Genomic DNA, 12272 nt, shown 5'->3' with positions numbered 1-12272 from the left:
TGAGCTTCATGAAATACTAATTCTACCAGAATCTTCACAAGTATAATCCCCAAAGAGGTATATAATATGCTGGATTAAACAATATTACACACATTTATTTATTGCAAAACTCCTCAGAACTTTAATATATCAATGTTTCCCAAATGTTCTTGGCTATGGAATCTTTAATTAAAGGAAAAAGTGGATATAAAATGTACAAAGTAAGTGCTCAGTAAGGGACACCTATTATTATTAAGAGCAAACGTTCTGTCAATGATCCTCTCAAGAGACCAGTGTTTGATGAGACAAGCGTTCTTCAGAACACACTTTGGAAAACACGGACTATGATCCATTAGAGGATGGTATTGGCTATTTTGCCCCCTGGTTACCATTTTGTACACTGAAACTGCAGCATCTTTTAGACCTCCCTAGAAAGGAATAACAGCTTCCAAAGACTCAAGCACTAAGAAACTCTGGACCCATTTGCAAAATCAGAGATGCATGGAGAAAAAAAAATAAGACATTATGAATAGGAGGTACTTCTCTCATTTTAAAGGAGGAATTCTTTCTTTGGAGAAATTCTTATGATGGGAGGTGCCCAAAGCATGAATTTAGACAAGGAACAAATAAATAAATCAAGAAGATTAGAAGTGCTAAAGATTTCCAAGGTGGGATAGGACACAAAACCAGATTTGATTGAGCCAAGATAAAATTATAGTTATTGTCTTAGGAGGTAGTAGGTGGGGAATGAAAGAGTTTGAGTAAATATACCACAAACCCAAGGACTGAGGCCATCAATCAAGACTGCCCTACAAGCCCCTACCTGTTTTTCCCAATTTAACTTCCCTCTACTCCCTTTCATATATTTGTGTTCCATCCTAAGTGTTCTGCATTCATACCACACAATTTCTCATTTCTGTGTTCACACTGTTGCCTTTCTCCAAAATGTCTATTCCCCCACACCTCGATACTTCTCCTGGCCAATCTCCAAACTCTCTTCATCCTTCAAGACCTCGTTGAAATGACACTTCATCCAAGAAGCTTTCTTTCATCACTCCTGGTATGTATAAACTGTCCAAAGTGCTTAATCTACATCTTACCTTGCTGTATTCATTATTTTTCTTAATTTGACAAATATCTGAGAACCTCTTATGCACCAGGCTCTACAGATTTGTCTATTTATACACTTGTTTTATCTACTCATTATATTATTAAGTTTTTGAACACAGGATTTTATGTCTGATTCAAAATAAGTTCTGATTCATAGTAACCAATACTAAAGCCTTGCCCATAGTAGGCACTCAAATGTGGTTTGAAGGAAGAAAGGAAGGCACAGCATTTTTAAAAGCTGTATGTGGGCTGGAGACAGCTTAAATCCTAGGCAAAACGATCGGCCTATTTTTGTAACTAAAAAAAGTGATGAAAAATGCTAGAGATTCCTCTGATTTATAAATGGGGGTAGGAGACACTGGAATGACAGACAGATTAGACAGATTTAAAAATTAAATAATTAAACCAGCCTCTATTTCCAGCTTCCTTTTTTTTCCACCATTTTTCTTTTTTAATTTTTGTCTTTCTAGTTTTAAGTGGATGATCTGAGCAATAACCTAAAGAATTCACCTTACATAAGACACTTCAGTTTGGTAAGACAGTTTAAATATATATATATAGCAAAGTCAATCTGTCATGTTTTAGAATATTTATAAATTGTGATTGTGCTATAAATTGTAAGGAGGAAGAATTAGGAAACTTTTCTGATACTCCTTTCAAGGTGTTTGCTATCCCACATCTCTGGCCAAAGTGTTCTAGAAGTTAAGAACCATAACATCTCCTTCCTCACCTCCTTTTCAAGGTTACTCTTTTCAGCCCCTCAATCTGTTAGACCCTCTTAGGTTTCCTCATCTATCAGTCTGCTGTCTTGAACCTTCAGGTTCAGCCTATTTCTACATTCGAAAAGTAGAGTTCCCTTAACAAGAGGGACCACTGTCACAATGGCTGCCTGCTTTACTGGAAGCATGGACAAGAACACAGCTATCCTCTGGGATGCCTGGGAAATCTGAGCTATGGAACTCCTCTTGCTGGAGGAAGGGGAAAAAAAAATCACCGATCTAGAGGCTTTGCAATTACTCCTACTCTTGCCAATTTGTCTTTCATTCTTTAAGACTGAGGGATCCTCTACTCAATACCCTGTAATGGCCTATATGGGAAAAGAATCTAAAAAAGAGTGGATATATGTATATGTATAACTGATTCATTTTGTTGTACATCTGAAACCAATACAACATTGTAAATCAACTATACACCAATAAAAATTAAATAAAAAAAAAGACTGAGGGGTCAATTAATCAGGCCATAAATACAGTTTCTTTTGCCATCTTTCAGGATCAGACCTATATATAGAATAGTGGAGTCATCTAATGAAAGGTAATCACTGACCAAAAATATAACTACCTGAAATCCACTAAGTATGGATTCATTTGAGTTAAAAAACAAACATGATCTTAGAAAGGATAAGTGAGAGGGAACCTTTCTACAGGCGCTGTATTAGGAAAACCATGTGATTAACCTAATCCACACAAAGGGAGTGGGGGGTTGATTTAGGGGAAAGGGAGAGGGCAAAGGACAGAAAATCTGTGAGGTCACTTTAGAACATGGTGTATATTTCCAAGGAGGAATTCTGGGAGGACTGGAGAGAACTAAACAACAGAACGAGGGCACTAAGATCCTGAAAGGTAGCCAAGCTAAGAAGTAGAAAAAGCCAGAAAGAGCCACAGCTCAGAAGGTTTGGTGAATGAGCTCTAGAGGCTGACTTTACCTTGACCTATTGCCCAGGTCCTCATTTACTCCCAAATGTTCAACCCAGCTCTCACTGTCTGTGGGAGCATCCAAAATGAGGTGGAATGTACCGAAACCTGGTAGGGAAGTGTGACCAAATGAGGCTGGGAGTGGAAGATGTGGAGCTGAAGCCAAGAAAGAGGTTTCAAAAATGGAGCCAAAAGAGCCAGAACCCAAAATGGGATCCAGTTCATTAGAATTACAGGTATTTGGGGACTTCTATGTTTCCCATCCTAAGTTTTATTTCAATTGTTTATGCTAGAAATTCTGAGTATGCCTGGGTCAAAGAAATACGTGATCAGCAGCCACCATTCAGAATTCACCAAGCTCCAATAAAACTGCTTCACTTGAGCTCAGAAAATGGAAACTGGAATAAGGCAGAAATTTGTAGAAACACAAACAATGAAAGTTAGTTTCCCTATAAACATTTCCGAAACAGATAATTACACTAATTAATTTCAAAAGTCCTTCAAGCCAAGGGTAATACACATGTTTGGAGTGAAAACACTCAACAGTAATGGTGTTGCCTCCATACCACCTCCGCCTGCAACCACCACTGCTCATCCCCTCTCACAAGACGTCCAGCCCTGGTGTGAGCTTGCCCTGACGGAACATATGACCCACCTCCTCCCACATAGCCAGTGACATGGCCCTTCCAAGGTACACAAGCCCCATCTGCTCACCTCCAGACTCCTCCCCTCAATTCAACAGCTTCTTAATCTACTCTGGGTGTAACTGTCTCAGTATGTACCTCTACCCCTCTGTCGTTTTACAGATACGAACATATTTCAAATCCTCTCCTACAGTGCATGACCAACCCCACCTTAACCCTTCTGAGCTCACTCCCACTCCCACTGATGTGTCAGTGGCAGAGACTCTCTGGAGGTTGACCATTTTCCTCTGACATCTGACCCTGCCAAACTGGGCTCAGTCTGTCTAATTTCATATTACTCCAAAGAGATTTAGAAGTTATTGCAGCTTTCTTATTATTTTTTCAGAGGAAACACTGTACACTCCCATTCTAGTCAGTCCCCATGTCTCCCTCTTAACACACAGCCTCTCTACATTGTTTAAATTAAGACGAAGGTTAACAAAGGCTCCTTACTCTTTTTCCCAGCCTGCTATTTTCTACTGTTTTCCTATACAGCTACCTGTATAGCTACCCTATCCAATGCTGTTAACTGTTGTTATAAAAATTGGGCAATAGCCCCAGATATTGAAAAACTATAGTGATACTTTCAAACCTGCTAAAATCCTTGCCTCTTCCTCTGCATCAATTATTGTACCACGACTCAGGATCCCCATTCTTCAGTAACTCCCTCTTCTGCTTTACATACTGTAATCTCCCACTTATGGGTGGCCAAGTCCCAGCATCATTTTTTTGCAACCAATTGTAAACCCTGTTCTAGATGTCACCATTCTTTTCAAAGTATGTTACTAGGTAGATAAGCTCTAACCCTGCTCTCCTGAATCCTCTAGCACTATGTAGAACTAACAGCACCACTTGTGCAAGTACCCGACCTCACCAAACGCTTTCACATTCATTTTATTCTTATCTGAGCCTCTCAACATCCCAGAGAGGAAACATTTTTCTTCTCATTTTATAGGTGAGGAAGCCAAGTTGCAGCAAGGATTATGTGACTTATTCAGAGTCAAGAAGATATTTAAATGCTAGAGTCAAGACTCAAACTGGGAACTTTACATCTGACCACAACTCTTTCCGCATACACATTTCTGAGAATAAACCTGGCTGTCAAGCAAGCCCAGCACCTCTGGTGTAAGGGGATGCTTTCGGCCCCATGACAGATACCTGCCTTGGTCCCTTATTCCACACCACTATTTTTTACTCTATTTCCCACCCCTAGCACCAAGTCTTGACACACAAACTCACCCCCCTCCCAACCTCCTAAGGATCTTTACTTCTGCCATGTTAACCAAGTTTTTTCTTCTGCTCTAAACAGTCTTGCCCCTTCTCCACTGATAGCCCCTCTGCCAGGAGAAAGGAAGCGGTCTTCCTTCTGTTACCTAGTGACTTACACTCTTTGGCTCAGAAACTACAAACTTAACCACAAATTCTGTAGAAGTGTACATTATCTATGATTTGGGGTCCATGTTCTCTGTCCTTCCCCTCCGCTGCCCTATTTGAAGCCATCCCATTTTAGATTATAAGCTCCTGGCCCAGAAGGCGCTATTTAGCCAGCTATGGGTACCACCCAGCACAATCCCTTGCATTCAAAGGCATATAAATGTTGATGATTATGATCTTTTTTTAAAAAAATAAATAAATTACTCCTGCCCTTGATCTGAAATAATGACAGAAACCAGCTGCCAAAACCACTAAGAGCATTATTTACTTCAATTCAGAGTTTCTGAATAGGAATTAGCATAAAACAGCCGTAAAGTGAAAGACAAGGGCACATTTGTTTACATGTGGTCCCAAAGGTATAAAGCAAAATACTGAGTAATTTGTTATTAGCTTCCCATCAACAGCAGTCCAGCTCTATTGCATAGCAAGGTCACCCCGGGTAAGAGGATCCTAGTTTCAGCATTCCCATGACAAGGAAAAGGCAATCAGCTATTCCAATTGCATACGTGCTCTGGAAAAGCAACAGCTGGCTGCATATTACTCACCGGTTTATCCTTGATGGTGGGGCTTGACACGCACAGGTACAGTTTCCCATCTTCTTCTAGGCAGGCATCTATCAAAGCTTGCACTGAGCTCTCCTCCTGGAACAGCAGAAAGGCATAGCCTTGGGGAAAACAAAAACAAAAGGGTGGGGGGAGGAATCAGTAAATTAAACTCAAAGTATCAATTAAAAATTTACCTATTGTTTCACTTTGGCAAATTCTTACTAAAATCTAAGAACTTGAAGTGGGACACAGGGAAGTAAGAGTCATTGAGACCCTCATGTGTTAGGTACTCATAGACTTTACCTTGTATTGGGTATTACAGGCACTGTATTAGGTACTCATAGACTTTACTTTGATTAATTTCCATAATTACTCAGGGGGGCAAGTTCAGAACACATCTATGGAATTTCCATTAAATAGGTTTGGTCATCTTTAATGAGAGCAGGCAGACTCACCAATGGCCTGAGCCACAGCGGCTCAGGAAACAAGCATCACCTGCCCTCCAACTTCCACCAAGCTCTAGGCTTGACACATGCTGCAACATGGATGTACCCTGAAAACATTATGCTAACTGAAAGGAGCCAGGCACAAAATACCGCATATTATATGGAATGTCCAGAATAGGCAAATCTAGAGAGACAAAAAATAGATTAGTGGTTGCCTAGGGCTGGGGGAGTGGAGGGAATAGGTACAGTGTTTCTTTTGGGGATGATGAAAATCTTCTAAAATTGATTGTGGTGGTGATTGCACAACTGTGAACATACTGGAAACCACTGAACCGTACATTTTAAATGGGTGAACTGTGAATTATATCTCAACAAAAGTCGTCAAAAAAAAAAGCTCAACAATAGGCTAATGTGTCTTTATATGTTATATCTGATGGTGATGCTCTGTTTCTTCAAGGATATTCTCCTGTCTCACGGCTGAATACATGATCTGTGAATGTGGACACGAGCTGCAGGATGTCCATGGACACAGCCAGCTTTGTTCAGTTCAATTCAGTAAGATTTACCGAGCAACTGTTACAAACGAGACACAATCTATGGATTATGAGGAAAATTGAGATGAATGAGACTAGGTTCCAGCTGTCCAGAGACTTGTATGATAGAAGAAACAGGCTTTTAGACAATTAACTTCTTGCTACAAAGCTGAGGGAGATAAACGGAAATAAGAAGTACTATGGGAACCCAGACAAGCAAGGAATCTGACTTGAGAGAATCAGCAAAGACGTCAAAGAGGACAATAGATGTTCAAGGGGCCAACTGTGGCACTTGCTGCTACACTGGCATTCATGAATGGCAGCTGAGCAAAGGCCCATGATGAGCTAGTCTAAACCTGAGTATTCAGCTGTTCAACCTCTCTACAATCCCTTCAGCTTTGCCAAGTTTCTCAGCTGTCACCTCCACTCCCAGTCCTGCTACTGACCTCAAAGGAAATCATCACCAATAAGACTCTCCTCTGGCGCACTGTGTGCCAGAAAGATGTGAGTGGTGAAGAAGGATAAGAACCCCCGTGTTCAGAAGCTTCTCACACATCAAACAAAGATGCTAATCAACTGGCCTAGAAGCAAAGCTCTCTGGAGTCCTGGGCAGCACGTGATGACAGTGGCAGTGGACAGTGAATAATGGGTACTCTTTATCCTTTTCCCCAACTCCTCATCTACTATACAGAGCATCCAAGCAAACAGAGTAGGAAAAAGATCAATCATTATGCAGCACACCAGGAGTGGCCAATGCAACAGGCAGAAGCCAATACGAAGGGGAAAGCACCAAGCCCACAGGAATGGGTATGGAGCTACAAGATGGAGGCTGCCTACATGGCAGGACCCAGAGCTGTTTTCTGGGCTTTGCTCCCAGGCTAGATGGGTCAAAGGATTCAGCAGATGGCCAGGCAAGGACAATAAAACTTAACTGCAAAACTAGAAAGGATAATACATCATTTCTTCATACCCCCTCTCTTTTAGAAATAGTATCAAACGATTACCAAGCCCCAGCGAATCTATTAAAAGTTCAATGTTTTCATTTAATGTGAGAACATTAATTACACTTGCCAAAGAGAATATTAGAGGTCAGTGAGTTAAAAAATGCAAAGATCACAAAGAGGAGGTCTCAGCATGTCCTCTCAAACCTCCTGCCTCACCAAGTTAAATCTTGGTGCAAATCTTCCACAAAGGTCCTCAGAGGCATGCTGAATATCTTGTTCTTGGAGAGGACCCTGTCTGTGTACAGTACGCGCAGGCACATCAAAAAGGCCTGGGGACGGGGCAGCTCAGTGAGCTGGGGTTCTCTCTAGCTCCTTGCCTCTGCAAGGCCACCGAGCTGGCTGCACCTTTCCTGCACATTGCTGCCCACCTCTTACAATCTTCCACACCAAATCCCACACTGTGTTCAACTTGGGCATCAGAGGAAAGAGAGGGTGTCTCCCCATAGCAGCTGAGTGGCTACCACAAAATCACACAGATTTTTCACCCAGGCCTGTCTCACAGCCATAAATGACAACACTGGCAATAGACAGAGTAAAAACAACTGGGAGTCACAAGCAAAAGCCTGCTACAAATATTATTACCAAGGAAAATATCTACAACTTCTTTTCCTTTCCCAGGGAATGGGCCAATTTCTTCAGAATGGTTCTTTTACAACAAATCATCTCTCCTCCCTGATCAGCAAGCTGCTACTCTCAATAACAACAACATTCTCTTAGCACCACAGATAAGGGGTGTAACTCAAGTCCAACCATTTCCTTCAACCCTGCCTCCTACCTCAGGCCTTTCAACCAAAACAAAATTCACCAGAGACCCCAACACACCCATGAAAACAACTTCATGATACGTTCACCTATTAGAACACCTTCTGATATCTCAAGGTCAACCAAACCCAGATAACAACAGAAATCAGAGGATTAAAAAAAAAATCAGGAAGGAAGAAAACTTCAAACACATTTCCCTTTTGATCTTCAGAAATTCGAGGTCAAAGTAAACAAAGTAGAAAAAGGTTCCTTCAGGAATAACAAGGTCTGGGCTTCCCTGGTGGCACAGTGGTTGAGAGTCCGCCTGCCGATGCAGGGGACGCAGGTTCGTGCCCAGGTCCGGGAAGATCCCACATGCCGCGGAGCAGCTGGGCCTGTGAGCCATGGCCGCTGAGCCTGCGTGTCCGGAGCCTGTGCTCCACAGTGGGAGAGGCCACAACAGTGAGAGGCCCGCCTACCGCAAAAAAAAAAAAAAAAAAAGAAAAAGAATAACAAGGTCAATGTGAGATGGACATTAAATCAATGATTTACTAAAAGGCAAATTCCACATGGTCCTACAGAAAGAGTTCTGGACTTGGAGTCAAAATGCCTGGATTTGGGTCCTAGTCCTAACACTTATTGGCTATGTAGTAATAACAGCTAACAGGTAACATTTATTGAGCATCTACTATGCACCAGGCACTGTTTCTAAGTGCCTTATGTGTATTAACTCGTTTCATCTTCACACACACTCTGAGATAGTCACTATTTTAAATTCTGTTTTACAGTTAAAGAAACTTCAAGAGTGATTAAGCGACTTGTTTGATGGTGATTGTTCTATCACCCAGTAAGTGGTGGAATCATGGACTTGAATGTTGAAGTTTCTGAGTCTCAATGGCCTACATGGGAAAAGAATGTAAAAAGGAGTGGATATATGTATATGTATAACTGATTCACTTTTCTGTACAGCAGAAACTAACACAACATTGTAAGTCAACTCTACTCCAATAAAAATTTTAAAAAAAAAGTTTCTGAGTCTTGGCTCTTTTATCTGTAAAATGAAGATTATCCTATGGAGATGAAGGCTGTGAGATAATATATGTAAAGTGCTTTGAAAACTAGGATATCGTGCAAGTGTCAATTTTTCTTTTACTGAATTTTCAGTTATTTTTGTGATAATGTAAAATTAAATTATTTTGCATATGGTCTCATTATAAAAATTAGAGTTCAGATTAATGAGATACTTTCTTCTTTGCATTTGCGAGCATTTGGTGAATAAAGGGAAGTAATCTAGATACTAAAGGAAAACAGTTTTTGAATGACAGGCTAAATAAATATTACTGTAAACAATCAATAAAGTGACAATATTTGCTTTCATATACCATTAGCAGGTTCTATTAGGAGAGAGAATCATCCAATGTGGTACTATTTGCTGATTTTCATACACTCTTTAAATAAAAGCCTATTATACCTATAAATCAAGCTCCTCAAACTGTCACTATGATGGCAGGTTCTTCTGTTAGTTTGAAAGGTATAAAAAAAACTTGGCCCAAAAGTTATAAACTCCCTCTGTTTTCCCTTGCCCTCTGAGCCAGCCAAGAGATAACAGGATTATAAAAACTCAAGTTTCAGAAATGGTGACCTTCTTACCCAAGTACCTAAGAAGTGTGGTGAGCTATGGGAGGCCCTCAACTCCGAGCCAGTCTGTAGGTGGAAACAGGGGCTCTGGGGAAGCAGTAGGAACTCTTGGCATGGTCACCATCACCACCCTGGATTATGGGCAGAGCAGGAAGCTGCTTGCTTTCCCACTGGTGCCAAATAGGTTGGGAAGGAAGGGTAGAACAATGAGGGATTTTTGGACAAGCCTGAACTGACCAATGTACTTCTCTAGGGTAAAGAGGTATGGAGTGAGAGAGGGGACTTAACTGGGATAATTCCATTTTATTTGACCAAGTTTTTGAAGGATAAATTTAATTAAAGATTTTTTTCCTCTTAATACCCAAAACACATTGAGTATAACAACCTCCAAAATGTTCTTGGCTACCTTTCAAAAACAAAGCTTCCTGAGCTCTTAAATACATAAGTTTTCATGTTATAATTTTTTTATACTTGATCCCTAGTACAAAAAACAGTCACCACCAACTTCACCACCACAAACACCAGTTACTAAGTGCTTACAATGTGTGACGCACTTTGCCAATAATAAACACTTTACCTCACAGTAATTCTATGAGGTAAATACAGTTGTTATTATTACCATTTTACAGATGAGGAAACTGAAGCTCTGAGAGGTTAAGGGATACCTCAGATTAAAACCTAGAGATTAAATTTGGGATTGAAATTTAGGTCAGCTTCCAGAGCCCTCATTCTTTATCCACTAATTTATACTGTCTTACCTAAAAATGATGAGATCAAGTTTTCAATATCACTAGCAAATAAATACTTGCCTATTTATTATTTAGTGTCACTTTTGTGACAGTGATCATTTGACAGTGGTTTAGTGGCATGAAGTGGTCACCTGTGCTTTAGTCCTACAATTTAAGGTCTATGCAGATATATTTGCTCTAAAGCCCACCAAAACTATATTAAGAAGAGCTATAAAACCAAATAATCTCAGCTCAAAAAAAAACAACAACTATATTAAGAAGAGCTGAAATGATGAAATTCAAAATAATCAGAAGTTTAGTTTTAGTTTATTTAGGTCAATAGAATTATCATATTTAGTAAAGATGCTTATTGTTTTCAATGTATTTTTAAGTTGTATATTTAGAATGAAGGCTCTTGAGGGAGTTAAAGAGCAGATCTCACTAAATTAGACTTTAATAAAATGAACATTACCATCACAGTAATCATCAGCTTAAGCAAGTATCTTCAATGGATGCTAAAACCATTGGGTAAATCTGGGAGGGGATACAAGATATTCATGCTATCTTAAGGTATCACTTTGAAGATGAATAAGTATTTGCAAAGGGAGAAAAACGTACTTTCACAGTGGAGAAATCTGGCAGACAGCACCATAACCAAATGATCGCTCCGAACATCACCAACAACAGGGCAAACTGACATCATGTGCCTCTCGTATTATGTCCTTCTCGGTGCAGCACGTCATCTGCTAAGAGTGTTTCCTCTGAATCTCATTATGAAGAAACAAACCTATCATTCCAAATTAAGTGACAGTCTATAAAACATCCGGCAGGAACTCTTCAAATGATACAAAAGACAAAAAGCCTAGGAAAGTATCTAAAGTAAAGGAGACTAAAGAGACATGACAACTAAATAGACTGTGCTAGACTGTGACTGGATCTTGGATTTAAAAAAAAAAAGCTCTAAAGGACATTACTAGAATAATCTGGATACTTCTTGTTCTCAGAAGACATATGGTGAATCATTTAGGAGTGAGGGGTCTTAATGTCTACAATTTACTCTCAAACGATTCATCAAAAAATATGTATGTATATATACACATACTGACAAAAAAAAAACAGAAAGCAAATGTGGCAAAATGCTAACAACTGGTGAACCTAGAGGAAGGCAGTATAAGGCATTCACTGTACTATTCTTACAACTTTTCTGTACATCTTGAAATTTTTCAAAAGAAAAATTTGTGGAAAAAAATCAAAACCACAGGTCTCTCTGGAGAAGAGGGTAATATACTCTCTTATTCTTGAAAGAGGTGTGTGGTCTTCTGAAAGACCTAATAGTTCTTAACATCAACTAATGCTCTTAGTGATTTATATGTTTTAAGTAGCAACTACAACGGAAAAACAATTCCAACTTGTAGAGCTGTGCCCTGAGCTATGGCTACATTCATAAAATGGTGACTGACAAGGGAGGACTGGTTTCTGATGACAGGAGGTCAGCCCCAGAAGGAAGGATCCAAGGTCTGGACAGAGAGAGAGAGATCGCTCCTTGCACAGAATCCAGGCTCCCTGATTTCCTGTGACCTTCCTAGAGAGACCTAAAGGGCACCTCTCCAGCCAGAGCTGAATGAGTTCAGACATTTTTGGCACAGGAAGTCTGTTCCAAACATTCTCCCTGACCTTGGCTTTCAGGTCAGAGGACCTACCTGGTTTGCCGCAGGAGTCTTTGCCTTTGGATTCAAT

General features: G+C 40.2%; 1 protein-coding gene across 4 annotated transcripts in view; it reads right to left on the bottom strand.

Annotated features, from left to right (window-relative positions):
- CPEB3 (cytoplasmic polyadenylation element binding protein 3) overlaps positions 1-12272 on the bottom strand; it is a gene marked incomplete at its 5' end in the record, with an annotated part of 146947 nt that overhangs the window by 37233 nt on the left and 97442 nt on the right. For all 4 annotated transcript variants that reach the window (XM_079899269.1, XM_079899271.1, XM_079899268.1 and 1 more), the window contains one exon: positions 5446-5564. In XM_079899269.1, coding sequence (XP_079755395.1) covers positions 5446-5564 — 119 coding nt within the window. The remainder of the gene's footprint in view (positions 1-5445; positions 5565-12272) is intronic.

The sequence above is a fragment of the Stenella coeruleoalba genome (genome assembly GCF_951394435.1).
Source record: "Stenella coeruleoalba genome assembly, chromosome: 16".
NCBI classification, from domain to species: domain Eukaryota; kingdom Metazoa; phylum Chordata; class Mammalia; order Artiodactyla; family Delphinidae; genus Stenella; species Stenella coeruleoalba.
Note: the sequence above shows the minus strand (reverse complement) of the source record. Positions and strands in the feature narration are given on the sequence as shown.